Source organism: Channa argus, chromosome 23, assembly GCF_033026475.1.
Source record: "Channa argus isolate prfri chromosome 23, Channa argus male v1.0, whole genome shotgun sequence".
Lineage (NCBI taxonomy): Eukaryota > Metazoa > Chordata > Actinopteri > Anabantiformes > Channidae > Channa > Channa argus.
Genome location: NC_090219.1, coordinates 7,415,973 through 7,441,351, shown reverse-complemented (window position 1 = coordinate 7,441,351; position 25,379 = coordinate 7,415,973). Strand labels below are relative to the sequence as shown.

The following is a 25,379-nucleotide window of genomic DNA, read 5'->3' as shown; positions in this document are numbered from 1 at the left end:
TACCAACTAATCTTTGAAGCACAGCCTGTTTTCCTTGTCCACTCTGGTTATATTTGTACATGTCTTTACGTCTCTAAGGAATGTGAAGAAACAAATTCCCAATTACACAGTCAGTAATATTGCAAATTAAGACCTGTGTTCAAGTATCTGTGTCTCAAAGGGATATGCAAAGCAATAAATTGTGCTAATTACAAAGAACTAATTACACTGTGCATAATATAAAAAGCGCTAAAAAAAATTGCCAGACTAGCAAAGTCTAAAAAAAGCTTCTGACCTGGGTGTTGCCTCTAAAAGTGTGCAGAGATTTTGGGTTTCAGATATTAGAGAATGAAACTGACCTGATAATAGTTCAGAGCTGTTTTTAAAGCTGTTTGATAGAATACTTAACATGGAAAGTAATATTGCACAAACCATTTAGGTTTTATCAGGCAAGCTATCAACCCCTATTACCCTTTAACATTCTAAGATCAGTGTGCTACAACCTGGCAGATTCCTTTCTTTTTAGAGCCACACACACACACTTTGACATCTATTAGTGCTCAGAGATTGTCAAGTGGTTAATTTCCCATCTCTGTAGCTACCTGTGCCCCCCAACAGTCTAGGATTGAATCCCATTGCAGCTTCCCCTGCAGTGCCTTCTACACTGGGTGCCCCCCTTCCCCCAACCCCAGTACTCTCAGGCAGAAAAATACTAAAGGTGAGTGAAAAGCCTGCTTTCTTAAAAAAAAAAAAAAAAAAAAACACACCTCTATTTAGTTCGACTTCAGGGGAGAGATAAAAGCCTCACTGTCGATCAGAAATGGCAGCACTAAAGAGACACTGCTGGAGGCCTACTTGGCCCCCTGCGTCCCCTGTAGACATGTGCTATTCCCTGAAGACCATTAATATCTATTTATCTTTCTCTTGACTATTACCTGTTGTCTGTCTGTGTGTGCATTTTTCTGTTTAACTGTCTTTCTATTCTTTTGTTTATCTGCTTGTGTGTCTGTCTATCTGCCTATCTGTCTATCCATCGGTTTTTTAGTTGCATGCCATTGCCAGTCCATCTCAGGCAGTGTGGGTTTAATATGAAACACAGCAGTTGTCCAATAAAAGTGACCTATGGGGTCAGGAGCGGTGCCTAATGATTTTCCTCTACCTGCCCGTGGTTTTAGAAGGCAAACCGCAGAGCTGTCGGCCGCCCCCACTTCTTGATTGCTCTGAGATTACTTTCCGCAGAGCACAGACAGGCAATCACTCCTCCACCTCTCTCTCTCTCTCTCTCTCTCTCTCTCTTCCCCCCCCCCTCTCTCTTTCTACTGTCTGTCGCTCCGTCTGTCTGCATGACCACAACATTTAAACATGGCTGCATGTTTTTGGTTTTTGTTGGGGTAGTTCAAATGTTTTAGCAGCATCAGCTGCACCAAATGTTTTCACAAGAACCCTTTTTTTTTTCTTTTTTTTTAACACATCTTTTGTTTCGATCCTGCAAAAGTTGAGATGACTCAATCTAATTAGGCGTTGTTTTCTTTCTTTCGCAGTAAAATAACAGATAAATCCCTTGGGGTGTTTTGAAGGCACTGTTCATACTGTGTAAGTGACAGTCTAATAAGACGGCTTTGTAAGATGAATTGCCCCCATCGTATAAATGGCCCACTTAATGCAGCTGGCGCGTTCCGCCACTGCAAACAGGGAAAGGGGGAAAAAAACGCTTACAACAAATACATGGTGCACATTGCAGAACTGCTAGGTTTCATTACAGATGTAGAAGGACAGATAGATGGGATTTTGTGAAACGCTACTGTCCTAAAAATGTTGTGCTTGTAGGTTTGTAGCTCTGCATTATGCTTTCAGCTGGGTATTTTGAGATACAAAGTGGTCCATTCCAGCTGAAGCCAGGGTGAGATCAGAACAGCATGTACCAGACCCTGGAAGATTGTGCCTGTAACAAGGGCAAACATAAAAATGAAAGATATGGACGTTGTGCAGGATAGGTCAAGGAGAAGAAATGGCTTATTAGGATGATCTCATAGTCCAACAATTTTTTTTTTTTTTACATCAAATTGTATCACAAATATTAGGTATTAGCTATAGAATGTAACTACTGTAAATTCTCATGCAAAAGCAGACATCTTCAGTAACATGCACTTGTAAAAGGTGTCGAGTGTCACTGACAGCAGATAAATAATGATTAAAAAACTGAAGGAAAGAAGTAATTATTTAAAAAGACCACTGCAGAGGAGCCATATTATAGAGTATATTATGAGTGTAGTGATGGATCTAGTGCTGTAGAAGTGAACCGTATGTTGCAGTCATCAGGACTGCCCTGAGGTAAATAATGTCTTATTTTCATTTACATTGCAGAAATTGAGCCTTTAACTCAACCTTTTTGACTAGTTCAAAGGTTTTTGATAAATACAAAGCCTATGATAATTATATTTTAGTAGTTATACATCAGGATTTGTCAGTAGGATTTAAAATACCATATCTCCAGGTTTACATTAATTGTTGCTTACAATGTGTCCTTATGAGTATTTTTGCTTTCGACTTTTTTTTTTTTTTTGTCCTTTCAGCTTATCCCGTGAGTTCAGGGGTCACCATGCGGATCATTCATCCACATGTTGATTTGGCACAGTTTTTACGCTGGATGCCCTTCCTGGCACAACCCTCCCCAATTTCTACCAGGCTTGGGGATGAGGATGGGAATGGACATTATTTTACTCTGCTCTGCCGAGCCCTGCACAGCCCTTAAGAATGCTGCAAAATGTAATAATAAGGCAGAAATATTGAAATTTTCTTAATTCTCCAAAACTTTTAGTTAATATTTCTGGATCAGTTCCAGTGTTGTTTTAGTGTTACAGTAGTCTTACTTTATTGAAGTATTGAATTGACAACACCTTTCAATTTTACAATAACTTTTAGTGCATATCTACAAACAATTATATAATCTAAAAAAATAAGGTTTATCCAATGTTCGAACATGCTGCAAATCTTGCCTTTAAAGTTGCTTTTACTGAATTATCTGGTTTTAAGTAGAGCCCTAAAAACAAGCCTCTAAAAAGTTAGTTTCAAAACTGAAATATTTTTGAAGCAATAAATACACATTCACAATATTATAATAATAAAACAGTTGTGCTTGAGAGTGATCTTTTAACTTAAGAGACTTAAGAGAGAAATAGCTCTATGACATTTGATTCAAATTTAGCTAAATCTTAATTGGTGCAGGAAACTGACTTCACCTTTTTCCAGCTGAACTATAACTACATTAAACCAGTGAAAACAGCAAGTAGTTACATAATTTTCTTTCAAAATTATGACACCATAATATTAAAATGTTCAGCTTGTTCGGGTTGACACCATGGATTCAAGCCTGCCTTCAAAGCATGATGGGAGAGATGTCTTTGTTCCAGTATGTTCTTCTGTCATTCAGCCTTCTCTGTGTTTCATTACAAAAGCTGATTCTGTCCCATAACCGCTAGAGATTTGCTGCAGGTTCATGGCAGCACTTGTTCAATGGAAACACTCTTGTCACAGACATCAGTCTGTGTCAGTTTTTTTCTCCCCATTAGCAAGCCAAATGGGTACACACACGCACAGTCTCTCACACACTTACACACACTGACAAGGCAGACAACTGGCCACGCGAAGTGATTTAAGGCAAGTATTATCAGAGTGTTATAGGTCATTGTCTAAATGAAGCGTGGTCGAGCAGCGGCGGTCTCATTTCCACCGCCTGACCTTTTCTTGCTAGATGCTGGCAGGATGAGCGAGCTACATAGCTGACATTAATGACCTGCTCTTTCTCTTCTCTTTCTGTTTCTCTCCATCTGTGACAGTCATTTTATCACTTTCTCTCACTCTCTTTTACTCTCTAGCTGTGTTTCCATGCTGTTGTTCAGCAAATTCATGTGAAACCTGTGAAAAATAAATTGGAATGTCTTTCTGTCAAAGTCTTGGGCATCTTTGGCTGCACAGTATTATCCAACATTAAAGCATTTAACATTTGATTGCACTAGCTTAGTATAAAGACAGTACCAACATGTGTAGGTTTTATGGGGAGCACAGCTGAGCTAACTGAGCAGCTTCATTTGTTATAGAGAGGTTGCCAGGTTTAGAACAGTCGGGCCTGTACAGAGACTTAGAAGCTGTCCTCTGGTAACACACGCTGTAGCCATAAATACTATACAGTATTATACATTATACAGTAGGGGGATAATAGTTGTTTGTCAAAACGTTGTTTCAGCACATTAGGCCACCTAGACACCACAGCAAATGAGGAACATTTTGTAGGAAAGATTATAGCCCAGTAAATCCAGCATTTAAAACAACATACTGTACTTGTGCAGAAAAATCTGTTGTTGAACTCCAATGCACACATTTAGGTCACTAACCACCTTGAAAGTGCTGACCTTTTGAGGAAATTAAGAAATCAAATTGTGGTAGCTTATTAGCTGTGCAGCACAAGCCACTTTATTTTAAGCTTCTTTACCAGACTAAACAGCTCCACAAAAGAAGAACGGTTAGGACACAGCAGATGATGGTAGAAAAATAACTTTTAAATTAACTGTATGAACTTATTATGTTGTCAGTGGCCAAGTTAACTGACAGCTAACAAATTTGCTACCTCCAAGAGCTTTTTGTTGTGTGACAATGAGCTAAGAAAACAGCTGTCTTTTCAGCTTTGTGACTTGTAGGTTCTTTTGTTTAAAGCTACAGCATGACTTGTATCTGAGTCAAAATTAATCCACTGTGCTCTGCCCACCCTCTCTGGCCATTATCAAGTTACAGTGAATAAGTTGCTGTAAAACTAACTATGCAAAGAAGAAATCTTTCAACATTTTCAGGGAAGTTTTTCAAATTGCTAAATTGGAGCAACATGGGTTTGCTTTTATATATATATATATATATATATATATATATATATATATATATATATATGTATATGTGTGTGTGTGTGTGTGTGTGTGTGCTTTAAACAGTTGAGTACTATCAAGAATGTCCAATGAGATCCAGTTTCATGCTAAGACCTCCATGTGTAGGATGTTGCTACATCAACTGGTGATACCAAGCAGCAAAATTAACCTTCATTCATATTTACATGAAAACGGCTTCAAGATAATTACAACATTTCTATTTCCGATTCTAAAATCAAGTCTTTGACAGCAGTACCCATAAATATATTCAATGTTCATATCTTCTCAATATTGTTCTCTGTGTAATAAATCGTACATGCTGCTGGAGTTTAATGCCTCTATTAGTCATTGCATCACCAGAGGAGCAAACAGAGGTAAAATAAAGCTGTGAAAGCCAATAATGAGCCAATAACATACTCTCAGTGAGTTATTATTCAGCCCCTTTCTCTTTCCCAGCAGACCAGAGAGCTGCGGCATGTTTGTCTTCTGCTGCTGATGCTAATGACGATGATGATGAGGGCAATGATGGAGATGACGCCAGCACCGCCCATCCTGTTTACCCAGACCTGCAGTTCTGCGCCAGCCAGTACACTGACCGAATATATCTGTACACCAAGGTACTGCTGCCTTTGTTAGTGCTTGATTGTGCTAATTAGTTCATGGTTAGAATCATCTCAGAAGAGGTGGAGATGTTTTACTAATGATTTTCCCAGACTTCTCTTTTTTTCTCGAAGTTGTGAGTAGGTGGTGCAGTTATAGGAAATACTGTTATGCCTTTACTAATTTTACCTACTTTCTTTGATATTTGCAGAGTTCACATTGTTGAATTGAGACAAAAGACTGCAACTTGACTTTGCCTTAATCCTTTCAAGTTTGAATTACTGGAAATCTTTCCTAACTATAAATGTTATTCCAATCATGTTCCAAAGCAGAAGGTGAAAGGTGTATTTGAAAGTGCACACATCAGCCCTTTTTCACATTTAAACAACACATTCAGGAAAACAAATTTCATATTAGATTTTTTACCAGTTTAATTATAAATGGGAAATAATATCCGCTGTAGCTACGGAGCAATAAAGATGCAATAGATACATTTGGTGGTGGTCTCTAATAAGTCTAACCCAAAGACCATTAACAAGGTGTCTGGACCAAATTTTTTTGCAGTTAAGGAACAAACAATGGCAAGTATTGTCTAATGCAGTGAACCAGCCAAAGATGCTAAAATGCAGTCCTATTATTTTGTGTGGCTCAGGAAACAGCAGCTGCTTTAACTAACCAAGTTTATATTTCAGGTCTAAAGAGTAATAGATATAAGACCATACGGCATGTACTCTTAATGCAATTAAGATGTTTTTTTTATTAATTTAGAGCTGAAAACAATCAAAATAAGAGACATGAAGTTCTTTCACACATTGCCAATTAACCATGAAGACAGGAGTGAGAAAACAGTTAGAGATAAAGAAAGGAAAGGTGAACAAAAGATTTTTTTTCTGATCTAATGGTGATTGAAAGAACTGCAAATTGCTCCAGTTACAAGCTCCATGGCAACCAAACCAACTTGAGCTCAGACTTGAAGACCTGCTATAATATGTTCTTATACATTTGTACAGTGCATAAATACTGATACTTGATACCAACTCTGACTCATGGCAGAGGAATAGGAGCCTGTTTGTCTTTTCAGATGTTCGTTTTCTTTTCCCTAAGATTGAGACTGTGTGGTAAAAATTAAGAGAAAAGCTCCATTTATATTGTTTAGTTCAACACGAATTAAATGTTAAGGATTTAACAGAGGATTATGATTGCGGCCCATCTTCTGCCTTCTTCCATCTTTTTCACCTTCACCACTTACCAAATAATTTTTTATTTTTATTTAATATGTTTGGTGGGGTGTTTGAAAGTCGCATGTGTTTGTAAAATCATTGCTTCATAAAAAAGATAAGCAGAAATGCAAATATTGTTCTCACAACTTGATGTGGATCCATCTTGGTACATTTTCTGCAAACGAATCAACAAATTTTTATGGAAAAGCCAGAACAATGCCTTATCTTATTTTTCTGGCAGCTGTAAACCATTTTATCTGCCGGAAACCACTTTGCACATGTCAGAAATGTATTCTGATTAAATACTTTGAGCATGGAAACACGAAAATCTAACATTTAGCATTTAATAATGAAATTACACAGTGACGTTAAATAACCTTGTTTTTTTTTCATAGCAAACATTGCTTGCTAGCACTTAGAGGTAAATTACAACAGAACAAGAGATAGTTTACATACAACAACCAATCATGTCATGTTCTTGTGTGAAGAGTTCAAGAATTTCATTCAGATAATCAAGAAAAAGGGTTATTTCAGCTTCTTTTGTTGTTGAAATCTCTGGAGCTTCCTGTATCTCAACAGACTACGACAAACTCTCGTTTAACCTGAGTCTGATTACACTCCTGTGGTTTCTTGGCACTCCACTTGAGTGCCACTTGCCAGCAAACCTCTGTATTGATCGAATTGTGATACTTAACACCCTTTTGTTTCATTCATGAGGAATCAGATTACTTCCCCACTAACGTAGATAACAGACAAGAGGCTTTTACATAGAGTAGACCAACGCGCTGAACTGAATCACCAATGGAATATTACCCTGATGGCAATAGACAAGTGCCACATACGCGTGGCTGAGACGATAAGCCGTAGAGATAAATGTCCCCCACTGTCGTTTAAATGATAAACTGGAGGAATTCGGGCTAGAAAGCTGTCACATCGGGATAATCCTTGGCCAAGCATGGAAGTCACACAGGGGGCCGCTTGGTGCACAATCAGAGGAAGATTTGTCACCAGGGCTTGAATGAGAAATATTGATAGTATGAGGAGTTTTATGTCCATTTTCTACGTGTTGTTTTATTCAAGGATTCACTCTCCCTGTACTAAGGCGGGTGGGTGGTTTGTTACTTGTCAACACAAGGAGTACCAGATGAGTGAGGTTTACCACATCAGGGTGATTCAGACACACATTACTGTATGTTGTGGAAACTTACTATGAAGTTTTTTGTTTTGACTCCCCATATTTTGTGGCTCTTGTTATGCTGTCATGTCTGACAAACTCCTGAAATGCTCATTTAAATTATACTATAAAAATCCAATAATGGCCAGAGCTATGTCTGCAGACCATATAAAGAATATAATGTATATCTATAGAGCTCATAATGAGGTCTATATCTGGCTTAATCTGCAAAATTTTCAAACATATATTATTTAGTAATCTTGTCAGAACACTGGATTTTAAGAAGTTGGTAGATAGTTTTAGGATGAAATCGGGGATTGAGGAGCACCATCTTTTATGGCAAAACGGCACACACAGATTGTGTTTTTGGCTGTTTAATGAACTGCTCAGGGAGTTGCATTGTGTCTTCATAGAGTTAGAGAAAGCGCATGACAGTGTACCAAGAGAGAAGCTAAGGTATTGTATGAGGAAGACGGGAGTGGCAGAGAAGTATATTAGAGTTCAAGGTGGAGGTGGGTCTGCATCAAAGATTGGCTCTGAGCCCCTAATTGTTTGCTCTGGTGATGGACAGGCTGAGGTAAGACAGGAATCTCCGTGGACTATGATGTTTGCAGATGACATTGTGATCTGTCGCAAGAGCAGGAAGCAGGTGGAGAAAAATCTAGAGAGGTGGAGGTCTGCTCTGGAAAGCAGAGGAATGAAGCCAGAATACATGTGTGTGAATGAGAGTGACCCAAGTTACAGGGAGCAGATGTGAAGGAGGTCACGACCTTAAGTACTTAGGGTCAATGGGTCAGAGCAACGGAGAGTGTGGAAAAGAGGTGCAGAAGCAAATGCAAGCAGGTTGGAACAGGTGGAGAAAAGTGTCATGTGTGTTGTGTGATAAAAGAGAATGAAAGGAAAGGTGTTCAAGACAGTGGTGAAACCAGCGATGTTGTTCGGCTTAGAGACAGTGGCACTGAAGAAAAGACAGGAGGCAGAGCTGGAGGTAGCAGAGCTTAAGATGTTGAGGTTCTCTTTGGGAGTGACGAGGATGGACAGGATCAGGAATGAGGACATGAGAGGGACAGCTCATGTTAGATATATCGGAGATAAGTCAGAGAGGCCAGATTGAGGTGGTTTGGACATGTTCAGAGGAGAAACTGTGAATATATCGGTAGAAGGATGCTGATGTTGGAGCTGCCAGGCAGGAGGTCTAGAGGAAGATCAAAGAGGAGATTTATAGATGTAGTGAGAGAGGACATGAAGTTAGTTGGTGTGAGAGAAGAGGATGCAGAGGACAGGGTTAGATGGAGGCACATGATTCGCTGTGGTGACCCCTGAAAGGCAACAGCCCAAAGGAAAAGAAGAAGAATGAACATGAGCAGCTTTAGATGGAAAAATGCATCATGATGTTACACTTAGAGGAAAAACAGATCTGCAGAGCAGTGTTGCCAGACTGGACTGATAATAAATAGCCCAATCAGAGCCTAGAAGCTGTCATAAAAATAGCAGAATTTTTTTCTCTGTATCTAGTACATCTGTGTGTTTACTGTATGTAATACAAACAAGAACAGGTCCTTTTGTTTTATCAGCATAATTAGACAAACTCTAAACCACGGTAAGGTGTGTATGTATATTGTTTGTATGTTGGTTTTGACCAAGTTAATGATTGGATCTGATGTCAGTCATGCTAGGTGAGAGGAAGTGTTTATTAAGATACAATGTATCCTTGTGATGGTGGAAAATTAAGTCCAAAATTAGCAATGATTAGTGCAACATTCACAAATTTTACCTGTAATCTCGCCAACACTGTAATACATTTTGATTGGACATATAGGAATTTTTTTGATAGTAAACAAAACAAAATCTATGCTAATTTGACTAATATCTGGACCATTAACGTTGCTTTTTGATGCTAACTTTTATTGACATGTTTGTTTTTCACCGTCTGTAAAATGTAACGTTGTACAGTTCTATTATTTTATGTTGGAAAGTGACCTTTAAAAAGTATATTTACCAGTTTCAACCAAGTCGACTTCATTTCTGAAGACTGAAAGTGTGTTTATGGTAGATAATGGGACATTTTGGCAGTGTTTACTGCCTCCTTGCTGCACATGCGTTCTGAATCATTTCTCTATAAATACTACACTCTTAAAGTATAAACAAAGTGACATCCAGTGCATTTGCATGAGATAAAGTCACTTCCTACTTAGAAAATTGTATTTCTTTAGTTGTTAATATCCGAATGGTGGAGTTAATTTATATCTGATTTGAAAAGGAAGCCCTGTTTTGAATGTTAAAATTTGTTACTTATGAATTTATTAGTGGTGAGGATGGTGCGTCTCTTTTCAATCACATCTAGCAGGGCTCTAATCCTGCTTCATGCTGTTACAGCACAACCTGCTCCACTGTTCCCCTGACTCTCCATGATATTTATTTTACCATAATCCAAATAAACACGTGGGCCTCTATGCACAGCGGGAACAGCACAGGAAAAACTTCCTAATGTTGATTTGTATCTCCAAATCCATGTGTTGGCAGCCAGCAGGTATTAACCTTTAGACTTTATCCTTTCTCCCGCCTATCCTCTTCGTCCACCATTTTCACGCCTGAAGTGGCAGATAGTGGCTTTTTCCTAAATTCACTGGTCAGCCTCTTTTTTTGTAAAATGTTCCTGATGTTTTGCACCATCACTGTCATGTCAGTAAAATCAACACTAAGAGTAAGTGGCTTCTCAGGTTTCAAATTGGCAGTAGTTAGTTCTAATGAAGCAGTAATAGCTAGAAAATGTTCTTTGTTGTTATTTTTTAAAATGATTATGCTGTTACGTCCAAGGCACTGCAGTTTGATTACCTCTAATCACAGCAAGGTACATACACTTGTGTGTATATGCAGTTTGTTCTGCTCTTCATTATCCTCATTATTATTGCTACCAATGCTTGGTACTGTCACCAAAGAAGCATTATCTTCAAAGAAGTACATATGATGTACATCAGAACAAAGGAAAGAAAACAAGAGATGTCACTAACGAACTTCTTGGTTACCACAGTAATTACCATGGCAACCAATAAAAAATAAAATGTGGCCTAATTATAGAATTGAATCTAATTAGATTCTCCCTCTGAAAGTTTAAAAATGACATTTGCCTGTGCCTACCAGTAGTTTAAGTACAAATTGAGCCACAATACACTGCAAAATTGCATGTAAACGTTAAAAATTTTTGATTCCCGATTGTAAAGTTGCTATTGCCATACAAGTTTATTTCAAGATCGTATAATTTCACTCATTTTCATTTGCTACAAAGTAAATTACTTTGAAGTAACAACTGATGCACTAAGTTTATGCTGTAAATATGTTACAATATGTTCTTTATGCTGCCATTTGTCTGAAGGACATTGTAGCAATCAACATATAAATACTGACATATTAATATAAATAGTAACAGTGTGTTGTCATCTGCTACCTTATTGTGCACCAGGTCCACATTAATAAAAACAACAGTCCGCAGTCATAATAGCAGCTCTCTGTAGAAAAGCCAACGACTATTGTTTAACAGTTAGCATGATAACATGGCAAAACAATGCGTTACCATTTACTTAGTTGTAATTTTAGTAAACAAAAGTCTTAAGTACATTTTGAGAAGATGATGACTGAAGGGAGGCAGTGGTGGGGTGGTTAACCCCGGTGCCTTACAGCTAGAAGATCCATGGTTGAAATCCGCCATTCGTTTTAGGCCTTTGTGTGTAAAGTTTTTTTTCCCGCATGTTTGTACGGCTACCCTGGTTTCCTCCCACAGACCAAGTATATGAATGTTCAGCTAACTCTAAATTGTGGAAAAAATAGGTGTGAATGGTTCTCTGTCCGTGTTTGTCTCTCTGTGTTGGTCCTGAGATAGACTGGCTACCTGTCCAGGGTGTATCCCACCTCTCATCCAATGACAGCTGGGATTGAGTCCAGCTCCGTTTCGCAACTCTCGACAGGATAGGCAGATATGATGATGGATGGATGGAGTACAGAAGGAACACCGAATTATAAGAGCTACAATTCATCATGAGAAGGGAATTTCTCAAATTTTTCAAAAATACAAAACTTCATGGCAATCCATTATTTATTTGATGACATATTTCACTCTTCACGTACCAAATGTAATGGATCTGAATTGTAGTGAAGCAAAAGTTGGTACAAGTACTTTAAAATTATACTTAAGTATGGTATTTGAGTACAGCACAAATACAGGACATAGCTACCACCTCCGTACATTGTTCCTTTAGTTCAAAGTAGCATTACCTCTTGTTATCTGAGAAAGTAATGCTAGCATTGAAAGAAATTCTTCCATTATAACTAATGAAAGTTCACTTGCTGACGCCCACCTTCTCTGACACATAAAGGTAATATTTATTTGATATCATCGGGAAGGTTTGTTTGCAATCTAACCTTCCTCCTCGGTTTGAATTGAAGTTATATAACTTCAATATTACCCTGACATTTATTCTTGTCAGGCAAGTGAAACAATAACTCTGCTGTCGCCGTTCACTTAGAAGGACACTCGGCGAGTAAACGTGCGTGGTTGTATTTCTGTTTGCTTTGGTTACACCAGTGAGTCAGCAGCAAAATCCCACGTCTTACCAACTGTTTGGGCATAACAACATGAAGAGCCAGGCAGGAACCTCCAAAGCTCCATGAAGAGACCATGTGCAGTGAATTAGTGTCTCTATGTACTGGAACATGGAGTGTGGTTTATGGATGACTCTCTGGCAAAGACCAAACCAAACTAAATTTCTTGAAATTAAATTGCAGTATTTTTGTGATTACGTCACCCTGTTATATACGAGGCATACAATGTAGAAATCAGGTCTTTTTTCTTAACCTTTTTGGGAAAGGAAATGTAATTAAATACATTTGAAATTTAACAATTACAATAATACCAATAGTATACTTTATTCCAGACAACTGAGGTTCAAATCAAACTTTCAATGAAATGAATGACATAAAGATAGGATACACAAACAAGACCACAGCAAATTACAATTAAAACCAGACATTTCTTCTAAAGGTTTCAATAACAAGCACATTTTAAAGAATCATTTCACAATTGTATTATACAATCTGACACAGCAGCAAAAGAAATATAACAATAGAGAACTTATAACTTCTTTAAGGCCCATTATGGCTACATAAAATTGAAAAAAAAGAGAAATTCAACAAGTTTTCCTTGGTGAGGTTATGAGATTGTTCCATGAAACTACTTTTCTCTGAAAAAAAGAAATCCTTTAAAACGTTTTAAAGCATGGTAGCAGTATTTCTGGAAAGAGATGTGAATTGTGTAAATGTCTCTCTTTTTTTTTAGCACTGTAAACGACACTCCATCCACCTCTGTTTTACTGAGGTGGATGCAGAAACCACAGAAACAGATATCTCCAACTGTAAGCAAAGAAAACCAAAAATATTGACATGACTAGATATGGAAAGGTAATTTAAAAATGCTTATTATTCCTCTATTTAGCATTTATAAGAAATATATAAATACTACACTAATGTAGTTGTTAATTGTTACTAAGATGTGTAGTTGTTGACAAATTATGTATTAAAATGCTAAACAACGACCTTATAATTTGTTTACAATTACATTACATCCTGTAGCAATGTGGTACAAACTATTATTAATATGCATTTCTATGCAGATACAGTGGCTATAGGTTGATTTAGTTGAACAAGCTTCTGATCAGATGATCAGATTCACCTTAGCATCCTCTGAACAAGCACATGCACAAAACCGAGAACATGTAAGTTTGTAGAAATATATGAATGTAGTCAATGTTGCAAATTTGCTTCGGTTGGATTTTTCACAATGCAGTATCTCAATTTTACACATAACTGCTAGTGTTTCTAAAACCTTAAACTCTGTCATTATTTTTAGGTTTGCATGAAAAATATCAGAGATCTTCAAAGTAGTCTCAGACGTTTGGACCCCACTGTATACTGTATACTTGACATTATGATCCAAATATGCTATACTATTGTAAGGGTGATGTTGGTGATCTTTCTGCTTAAGGCTGTCTTCTTTGTCTGTGTCTCCTCATCTGTTAGAACGGTACTGCATTGAACTTGAGCTTTGTCCCTCTGGACATCAAACTAACCAACTGGGATAACCTGCCTGAGGCCTTCAGCCAGCACAAGGAAAATCGAATACAGGTCTGTCCTTCCCATCAGGGTGTGTCTGCGTGTGTGTGTGTGTCTGCGTGTCTGTGTGTGTGTGTGTTTGTGTATTTTGATAATGCTTGATAAATGCTTGTTTGTAGATTTGAGTTTTACACAAGGAAGTTGCACCTACATATTTTATCTTTTTTTTTTTAAGAATGGGGAATTTGAGTGCAATTTTCAAATGTGACTTGAAACTATTTTCAAGATAAGGAGAAAACAGCATTGCTACATGCTCAAGCTTCAGTTTGTGTGTTCACAGACCGCTTTAAGGACAAACTTAATTTGAAATTTAGTTTGTGTAAAGAACTTTCTTAATTCAACTGACCCAGTGTGGATGAAACTGGGTGGGTTATTTAACAGATATGTGTGCCACCGCCATGTGAAACAACACAACTGAACGTGAGGAGGCAGGACAGCAGCACAGCGTCGGCAGCCTGACAGATAGGTGGTGGGTGGACGCCCATTTTCAGTACTGCAGGGACTGGAGAGAGGAGGAAAGAGAGGGGGCGGTTTGGGGGTTTGGGTAGCCAAGGAGACCAGCAAAAGAGAGAGTGCCTTTTTATGAGGGTTGTTAAAGGAGACGGATTATTGCCTCTAACGACCCGGCATGCCGGCTAGCTAATATTAAATCTTGCAATCTGCCACGGCATGACCAGAGCTGCTGACAGATGCCGCACCTGTCACGTTGTTTATGTTGGTTTGTAAAACAAAGGCGTGTGTTGCATCCATCCTCTGACCCATCATTTATGCCCTGTTACAATCCAATTGTCCATCAAAATCAATACTAAGCAAGCAGTTCAATGTGGGCTGCAACACGGCTTGGACAGTGAGGCAGTGGTCTGTAAACTAAGTTCACATTTGGCACAGCCGAGTTTGAAATTTGTTCTCATTCATTATAATTAATATAGTATATAGTATAGTATATGAAGTATTGAGATAGAAGTTTAAAAAAAAAGTTGAGTCTGTCAGGAGGCTGTCAATCTGCACTTCATTCAAATTAAGTACAATGCCCATGTTATAATGATAACGTGTGGTTAATTAATGTTTTTTTTTATATACATTTTAGACAAAGGTGGACGATTGAATCATCAGCAATCAGCTTTATATCCAGTACTTCCACTTGTAAGGATTCATTCATTGTCTTTTCTAGGCTTTTTATTTGATCTTTGGAAGTAACAGAATTCCGCCAATTTTCCCCTGTAAGAGCTAAAAACATACATCTTTGTCCAATTACACTTTTATAAGTCAAATCCCTCCCAGTTTCTGCCCACCCAGTCTCTGAAATGCACATATTAACCCCTGTGACCTCTGGAGAAGCTGGAAGCTGCAAACACCATCCCACTCTTCTCTTTAGTGATGTCTTTTGACATCCAGATCCACTTCTTGACTTTTGAATAACCTCAGGTGACCTCATGAAACTGTTAAACAGTAGGAGATCAGCAGTGCTTGTCGGGAGTCTTCACCTGCACTTTGCTTCTGTCGGGGATTTCAAGACATTCAGGTATATGTAGAGCAGGGTTTCCTTGATGAGTCATGACATTACATCTATGCAAAGTTTAGGGCTTGGATTCCTGATTTTAGTATAGTAGTAGTAGTTAGTCTTCTTTGGTCTTTGGTCATGTTTGTGGTTTTCTAAATCTTTGATGTAAATGCAAGCAAAGAAAGGCCATAGTTATTACAATTGTTGAAGAAACCTAATATCTTACTGTGAAATTTCCTCAGCTAATCCACTGAATACATAAATCTTTTTATATCCTGGCTTAATTCCCCTCAAATTTGAATCTAAACATGAACTCACAAAATTAGGTTGCTTAGTGGGGAAATTCAGACACCAAAATCCAAGACTGACCAGAGGATAATCAGCTTATTCTGTGTGGAAAATAATTAAAATGAGCACACAAAGCTGGGAAACTCTGATAAGTGAATAGGACCACATTTGAATTTTCCATGTGATTTTCTGAAATTGGCAACATTTTAAATTACCTGAGTTCACCCCATACGTATTACAGACGTAAACCATTGCAATCCTATAAATGCTTTCTTCAGTCACATTTTATTTCAACATCTCAAATATGTAATTAGCTTTTTTTACATTTTATAGATGGTGAACAGTTGATAAGTGAGAGAGAATGACTTGCATTGTGTTCGTACCTTACTAGAAAAATATGTTGTTGTTTTTTTTTTTTTTCAACTCTTCTGACAGTCTTGGTCTGGGTCTGTTTTAAAAGGTTTCATGTTGTAGTTTACAATTAAAATGTCAGAGGCATTTTAACAAATGGATTTATCAAGGGTTGTGTGAATCTCCTTTCAGACAATGTCTAGTGTACTGTATGAGTTCCATCCTGTAGATATATCGACTTATTCTTAAGGATCACTGACGGCCTGGAGCCAATCCCAACTGGCATGGACTGAAATGTGGGGTATAACATTGACATGTTGACAGAGAGACAGACAACCATTTACACTAACATTCACACCTATGGGCAATTTAGTCACATTTAACCTAACTGCATGTAAGTATAGTTCATGGATCACAGTTAATGAGATGATGTATCAGTTTGAAACATGTTCCTATGTCCTTCATCATATATCAATATCAGAAAGAACTTTTTATTATTGTTATAGTTATCCTAATTATATTATCTCCTATGTCAAACTTCTATTTGCATCATTAATTCATGCTTTTACTTGCTTTTATCCTGTTGTTACCTGATTTTTAGATCTACTGCTAATGAAATATTACATGTGCATTTCTACCATAATATGCATTGCTCAAAACTATAACATTAAAGCAAACCTTGATACCATCAAAACTTTGAAAACTTTTTGTGGAATATATATTGACTTTATCTTCACACAAATAATATTGAAAAAAACACTCCTCAAGTGAAATGTATGTAGGTAAATTGGCAATTAGGCCTTAGTGCTTTGTATTTCATTTGTTATTTTGCCAGTGAATTTTCTTTGAATCCTTGACTTGACTGAAACCGTATACAGCTCCTTCTTGGTTTGATGGGTTTTGTTCAGCAATCTGGAAAACCGTCTTCTTGTGTGTAGCAGTGTGTTTGTGTGCACTGCAAGTTTAGATTATTTGTTTTCAGTTTGAATGCATTTTCAAAATTGAAAAGTAGAAAATATTTACTTTTAAAGAGGCTCCAATGTCCAGACTATCAATTTGTGTCGTAGATGAAGACTCCAGCCGTTTCTGTTTTAGCTTGAAATTGAATATCAAATGAGGTGTCGTCTCCTCCCTGCAGGTGCTGAGGTTTGTTCAGGAGTGGAGTGGCCTAGCAGCCATGAAGCAGAAACTGCTTCGACGGAGTGGCCTCGTCTACCACAGCCCCACTCTGGGCTTGCAGCAGCTGGCTGCCACCCAGCAGACTCACTCCAGCACCAAGAGGTCAGAATCCAGCTGGAAAAATGTTCTTGAAGGAAATGTGCTTCCTTGACTTCCAAAAGTGGAACTGTGATTAAACATTCTGTTCACTAAACCCATCCCAACGCAGTGGCTTTCAAATGATTGTCATGGCAGCTTGTCATTTTTCAACAGTGTTGAAGCAAAGTCCACAGGGCTATAGTAAGAGCAATATTTGGCATTTACAAAGTTTGGAAGGTTTTAACCTTTTCAAAACAAGAGACAAGAGACAAATCTGAATTAATGCCGTTTTATTGTGTAAGATGCAAATGTTAGCGTGTTAAGCCACGTCGGTGAAGATTCTCGGTCATTTGAGTCTGGTCAGTCCGAAGATTGAATCATGTCAACTGGATTTCTTTTTTCTTGCTTAGAAATATTTGCTACTCATTCTTCTGAACTATACTTAAGGAGCTGCTTGGATGAGTTACGAAAAGTTTCTTACCAAGATGAAAAAAGTCAAGTTGACATGATTCAATCTTCAAACATGTTAACTATTTTACAGCGGCATTAAGAGTTACTTGTCAGATGACCTACATTAGTCTGTGGGCTTGCAGGTTATATTGACACAATCAGTGGATTGTGTTTACTTACTGTGTGAAAGCCAGTCCTGAGTGCTTCCTGAGTTTAAGGTAACTTTAACATCTATTAAAAGTCAGCTAGAAATGGAATCCAATACATGGAGCTTGCTTAACTAGCAAGCAGTACGGTAGCAGGCAGCAGACGAATTTGAAAAACTAGCAGATTTGATCGGCTACCAGCGGTTTTCATTTTAGATGACAAAATCGGTGGCTTCTGGCTAGAAATCAGAAAACTGCTTTGTCTTCTTCTGTATGAAACGAAGGACCCTTTTTTAATTTGTAAAAATTTATATGAGCACTATTGTAAAAGATCTCTAAACTGTAACAAGAGAACAAATATGTCTTCCCCTGTAAGCTGATAGTAAGAAAATAAGACCAGTAAGAAATAATTGGATATAGCGCCCCTGTTGTGCTAGTTAGTGCAAATTTAAAAATAGTGTATGAATTAGTTTCCATGATTATGTCGGAGTCCAAGAAGAGATGTGTGAGATTTCACAGAAGAACAAGCAGGTTTGTAAATAACTGCCCCAGGCTTGAATAGTATTTGTATGTGAGTGGATGAAAGGGTGTCAGGTATAGGAGGAGATAGGATGAGTGCTGTGTATGTGTACATGGATGTTTTTTGACAAACAGCATTGTTGCTGGCACACTAATTAGAACTAGTGTGGATAGGAGACAGGGAGAGTTTGCCAATTACAGGGTAGAATGGTGAGTGTATGCATGTGTGAGTGTGTGTGTATGAGTGAGTGTAAGTGAGAGAGTGTTTCTTAACTGGGGAATGTGTTTGGGTGCATGAACCTAATCAAGGTGTGAGTAGGAGGCAATTGGCCCGGCTTGATTTGATACCTGTTTGATTTATTCACTAATCAGAACCAATCAAGCTCCAGCTTCGACTCAGAGGGGCGATCACGGCTCACCTTCGCAGCACTGAGACGCTCAGTTTTCAACTACTTCAAACTTAATGTACTTTGCCTGGGTTTCCAACACTCTGGATATTTTCGTCATAAGCCACTCATGGTGATTTATAGTGATTTTAAAATAGTTAGGAACATTTTAATCCAGTTTACTCCCTGCCTAAGCATGCGTCATTTCTAAAATTACTGCAAACACTGGCTATAAATGGTTTATTGGTTCCATAACACGTCACTGTAATAAAACAAGAATGATTTTTCTTTAGTGTATAAATACATATACTACTGTCTTCATATTAGTAGGAAATCAATTTGCTTGCTAAGCAGCGCATGTAATAATGGTTGCTAGAATTAAGTTAACAGTTTAATTATTTTATTAACTATCGTCGAAGCAAAGATTTGTTGTCATAGTTTTCAGTCTTGTATATCATCCATCATTATAGCTGGTTGTCACAGTATTAATGTACAAAATAAGACTATGGCAGTAAAATAAAAATGTGCAGGATTTTAATGTGACTAAAAATACAGATACTTTAAACCTAAATACTAATATAAACTAAAATCAAGGAAAAGATACGTAATACAACAGTGTTAGAAGCACATGTTTATGAACAGTACAGGTATTGTGTGGATAAAATACATTATCCATATAATACAAATATTTAAAAATCTATCGCGAATAAAGCATCTTAAAAAACATCTTGCTCAGTATATGTGCAGCACTTTCTGACAATGTTATTATGCCCTCCTATAGTAAAGCTGTACTCCAGAAGTTTACTGTACTTCTAACCTAAACTTCAAAGAAACAGCTTTTACAGGACTATATAGAATGTATAAGGCATCACAAACAAATACTGGACCCTACACTTTCCATTATGCAATTTAATGGCATCTCTCCTTCCGGATTCATGCCCACATCTCTGCAGTCCCACACCCTTAGTTTGCATCTCATCCTTTTTTCTGTAAATTTGATGTCTCAAGCCAAAACACAAAGTTCCTTTCAAGCCACATAAGATTCTTTCACAGGCTGTGATGATGGGTAATTGGTGTGGTGTCCAAGTCACCTTTCAATCCTTACAATTTTAATTATATCAGACCCATTTTTGTTACTATTTATTGTTTGTGTTATTCCAGCCATTTCATTAATCTGCATTTTATTATTGAATTTTAATTTTTACTGTCACACAAGGATCAGATCAACCAGGACTGCAATCCTAAGAATTATACAAACAAATCTAGCAAGTTTATAGTCTTTATAATACACAGATTTGTATATAAACATTGTCAAAATAAACTTGTGATTGCATCCATTAAGTTAATAGCTAAACATAAGTACCTCCATGAATTTTAGTGTCAAACTATTGCCATGCCCGCCGAGTCTCATGGAGGCTGGTGTAGAGTAGCAATCAATCAAAGAGGTTCAGCAGGGCGGAAGTGGAGCCGGACTTAATTTAACTTTACATTGCTGAGCTGAACCACAGGTTTGGGTGGATCCAGGCTGCGGTGTGCAGCTCTGCAGGTACTGTACGCTTTCAGCAACCCACTTCTACCTCAGGTCTGGAACAGCACACCTGCAGCTGTGCATCCAACGGCTATCAACAGAAATCCATGTCCAGATAATCCAGTACAAATCATGTTAGCTGCTGTGTTTTATCAGACCTGCTGCAACTTCCACCACTTCTTGCGTAAAAGTGTAAAGGAATAGTTTAATATTTTGGAAAAGGTACTTTCTTCCTTTATTGGTAATATTTGGATGAGAAGATTTATGTCACCGCCACAATTTGTGAAGTAAATATGAATCTACCACCAGCACCCAACCAGTTATCAAGCAGCCCATGGAGAAGTTACAGTAGTTACTGCTCCCTACCAAGAAAAAAAACAAGTGTTTGAGGACCTGGCTGGTTAAATGTGTTATCTCTGCAGAAGGCTAGGCTAGCTGTTACATGCTGAGCTATTTGTGCTAAATTATGCTTGCATTTGCATTTCTTTGCATTGTGGTGGTTATACTTCTTTGCCTCTTAGCTCCACAAATTGTTGGTCAATGGAATGTGAAACTCACATGTGCATTGTTGTTTTGTGAATGTGCTTGCACAATGTAAGAAACACAGGTACCCAATTAGACTTGGTTTTCCAAGAGGCATACATGTTTGACAGATATAATTTTACAAATCCACAAACCTGTCTGCTCCCCTGATAGTGACAAAACGCAGAGGGGTTTTGTATCATGACAGAAAATGTAATACATCAGAAAGGAGCAGAAGTCACCTTGGTGAGCAGAATTACTGTCCAAGCATCTGGCTGCATAAAAACATGCAAACACATATCCACACTCTCCCAGAAGCGCAGTTGGACTCCAGTTTAGTGTAAGGTATCTCGTTTCATCCAGCCTCTGTGCCGGGACTGTTTGAAGCAAAGGAAGCTCTTGTATTTGATGGAGACTTACCTTTTCCCTCATTTCCCCTCAGTTTCCAGAGAAACTTTTGCCTTTTGATGGGTCTCCATCCTCCACTTTCTGCCTCCTGTCATCCATCTTTCCTTTATTTCTTTTTCTTCTACCCTCTTTCTATCTTGTTCCCAGAGATGCTATTCTGACCAGATGGAGGTGGTGGAAATGCTTGCATGGAGGCTGGTGTTTCATTAGTAATCAGACAAACAGTGTAATCAGGGTGGAACTCCACCATGTAACTATTCAAGCAGAATTAAATAACCCATTCATATTTTATTTCTACTTGTATAATAAGACTACAATAATCCTTTGATAGTACATTTAGTTAGTTTCGTTATACAGTGAATACAGGCCAGAAATTCCACTGTAAACTAAATAATTTAATATATCAACTAATCTCCATCAACAGCCATTTACTGAAATTAAAATAGTTTTAACCTTTTAAAATGACTAAATAATTCTACATTTTACCAAAAGCATTTTGTATGTCTCGTACTGTGTGGTAAACGTTTAGTTTAATAGTTAAATAGTGTTTAGTTTATTTTCCTACAGGTCCTATAGTTCTAGGAGCTGGTCCAGTTATTGATTTTATTTCAAAGTTGGCACAGCTACAGTGTGTCTGGCAGCAATAAAGTTTCATCAAACTAAGTTGAAGAATTGACATAGCTGTCAGAACAAATGTTTGCAAAATAAAACATTAATTATCAATCTACAGAACAATTAGTGGACAGTTTATCACCTGGGTTACTTGTCAAATGACTACACCATGCAATGGGCTGCCTCTCTCCATCCATCACCTACACCCTTTTTGTTAAGCCACCTTTGTGTTATCACCCATCTAACCGTTGCTAACCCTTTGCTCTACTCGTTGTGTCTATGTCACTTTGTCCAAGTTATATTTGGTCATCAGGAGACAGTTGCTGAACTCAACTCATACAGTGTTGTGGTCATTTTGTGCCTTTTGGTTGGCATTTTGCACAGCTTTGTGTTTTTTTTTTTTTTTTGCTTTTTTGTATTTTCTTAACTGTGATCAATCTTGAAATATTAACCATCATTTCAGACAGTTGTCTATTTTGACATATGTTTGGATTTCTTAAGAGCCTTAAAGGACAGTTGCCCTGAGGATTTCCAAATAGGTGCAGTATGTCACGAGTGATTAATGAAATAAATTGCAGAGCTCTCACAGTTGTGTAATTTTACGCTTCCTCATTTGTTTTGTGAGTACATACTTGGTTGGGGCAGCAGTAGCTGATTCACTTACCATAGTCAGCACATGTACACTTTGCCAAAGTGTCTATGAGCAAGACTATTGAAGCTGCAGGGCTGGTGTTCACTAGCAAGTACAACTGCTAATATCCCTGTGGAGGAGGAAAGAGAGAGGATAATTGTACTATGGGGATTACAAGAGCGTTCTAATACCCCCCCCCCCCCCCCCCCCCTTTGGAAAGCAGTAGTTTTATCTGGATACATTTGGTGATTCTTCACTTTTCTCTTAAAACAATTAGGAATTTACCACCCTAAATAAACAAGTCTGAAATATTTTTACTGAACATTTCTCCAGAATTCAGAACTGTGACATACTGGGGTCATTTTAATCCTGCCCAGATTGAGATGTAGTGTTTTGTGCAATTTTCAACCTGCACATCTAGCATCTGTATTACAAGCACCATAAAAACCAGTGATGGGATAGATTGATTAGATTAGATGACTGACGATTCCAGTGGGGAAATTAGATTGCTGCAGCAGCAGTAGTAATAAGATTCAGCAGGGAAGAGGACAAACAGAATATAAGCACACAAATGGAATAGCGAATAAGCAATAAAAGGAAGAATTTGTGCATTTAAGCATAGATTGCTGCCAAAGAATGCTATAAAAGTGCACTGAGGCCATGTAGCATTTTGCCAGTTCTGTGGGTGGTGGTGTGTGTTTTACAGTTATGTGGGTGAGTCCCCAGAGCACCACAGTCTTGACCAGATGACTAAAATTACTGATATGTTTAAGCATCATCAAATTTCCTATCTTACTTGGTGCTAATGTCATCCAGAGGGAGTTTATGAATCCATCTCCTTACAACTACGCCCCCATGCTCTAAATGTGAATCAGCTCTCTGGTTGTATAACATCTACAAATACTCCATTCCTTCACAGTTGCGTTTATCCTATTTTCACAGGTACCTCAGTAGAGATGATGTGGCCCAAGCCTCACTTAGCAAGGCCCAGAGGGAAGGAGGAAGCATCCGACTGGTCACCAAGGAAAACTTCTTCACTAAGAGGAGATCTGCCTCTTCACTTATAACAGCTGCATCAGAGAGGTTGGTCAAAGGGGAAAATGTGTAGCTGGATGTGCAGGGTCAAAGGTCAGTCTGTCGCCAGATCTTTAAAAGTTTTAAAGACTATCTTCTATTCTCAAAGTTTTACAAAATAAAATTTAATCTTTTATATTCGGTTTTCGACAATAGTTATTCATTTGTTATATTCCTTATAGGCAGTACTAATATATTATTTCATAAAACATTTTAATAGTTGTTTTATAAAGATAAGGTCTCGTGGTCTGTTTATGATGGTGGTTTGTGTAAACATATGGCTTTCTCTTTGGAATTTGGTCTGGTTATTTTCATTTTCCTTCCTTCAGCTGTCTCCATGGAGATCTCTATGTGCCTTGTGGGAAAGGCACAAAAGCCTGCTTAGTGTGTTAGTACAGTAAATACAGACCATAATACAATCTACTGTGTAAGATGCAACAGCCAGCTCAACCCAGGAGGGATTATTGCTATGGAAACCCTCCGGCAAACACACGCCCCCGCACAGATATACACCCATGTACACACATGTATACAGCAACTAGTGTTACATACAAAATGTTTGAGATTGTATATGAAGTGTCATGGAGGTGCCTGGATCCCAGATTTGAGTCTTTGTACATAACGTTTTGTACAGATTGGGGAGGTGTCTGTAACAAAAATGGCAGAACTAACATTCTTGTCTACCTAATGTCCAAACACCATGAAAATGTAATTTTATAATGTAAAAAGTTATAGATAGATGTTTCATTAAAGGGTTAGTGTTTAGCAAATGGTAGATAATAGAAGGTGGATGTTTAGATTCTTCTATCTACCATTAGCTACATCCACATGAAGTTCTCACAAGTTAAATATTGCGTAAACATGAGAAGAACATAAACCTTTGCCTACCTATAATACTGTCAAATGGTGCATAAAATCTGGAAATCAGTACTTGGTGCATTAACACATTGGTAAATAAATTGTGTTGAGCCCTAGGGATAGTAATGCAACAATGTGTCCTTTATTACAAGTATTTGCTTACGTAAATGAGATGCACCTTTCCTGAAATTAAACTGTCCCGTCTTGCCACCTTGCTGTCCACAGGAAACACGAAAATAAAATATAGCAGTAAACGAGGACTCCATCAATCGACAGCTCTGACTCATCAGCGTCAGATCTTTTTCCTTTCATGTGCCTCTCGTTTCCTTTGGTATATAGCATCAGAGATTAGTCGTGGTGGTAAACATGAGCAGACTGTGTGCCATTTGCTGAAGGAATGTTGCATGATTTCTGGGCTTACAAGTATGAATTTTTAGACTTACCTCATGCTGCGATGTAGAGCTTCCAACATGCTCATTTGCTTTCTGCATATATGAATTTAAATGACTTTGAAGTTCAGTGCAATGTACATATAATTAATTTGTACAAAAATACAAAAATCACGCATGTTTCAGTTTCTTTTATTGCATTGCATTTTTCTGACTAATGCATTCAACGTTTACTGTTGCTAACAAACTCGAATTTCTGGGTTACGTTTTTCTTCCAAAGTTTCGTGTTTCACCATTCTTAGATTAGGCACAACAGTAGAAGGTCTATTTCTGTCTTTCTTTTATCCTTTAGATGTTTTTGGCACAGCATTTGTGTCTTGGTGCTTCCAATTTTTGGTATCTTCTCAACTT

The 25,379-nt window shown here is 37.8% G+C and overlaps 1 protein-coding gene across 7 annotated transcripts in view; it reads left to right on the top strand.

The window, feature by feature from the left end:
- The window catches only part of zranb3 (zinc finger, RAN-binding domain containing 3), a 76,734-nt gene that overhangs the window by 42,956 nt on the left and 8,399 nt on the right, over window positions 1-25,379 (top strand). For 5 of the 7 annotated variants that reach the window (XM_067492821.1, XM_067492822.1, XM_067492819.1 and 2 more), the window contains exons 15-18: window positions 5,349-5,509; window positions 13,956-14,060; window positions 17,327-17,469; window positions 23,590-23,730. In XM_067492821.1, coding sequence (XP_067348922.1) covers window positions 5,349-5,509; window positions 13,956-14,060; window positions 17,327-17,469; window positions 23,590-23,730 — 550 coding nt within the window. Of the gene's footprint in view, window positions 1-5,348; window positions 5,510-13,955; window positions 14,061-17,326; window positions 17,470-23,589; window positions 23,776-25,379 lie in introns of all 7 variants that reach the window. The other 2 variants (XM_067492823.1, XM_067492825.1) reach the window with 2 other exon arrangements.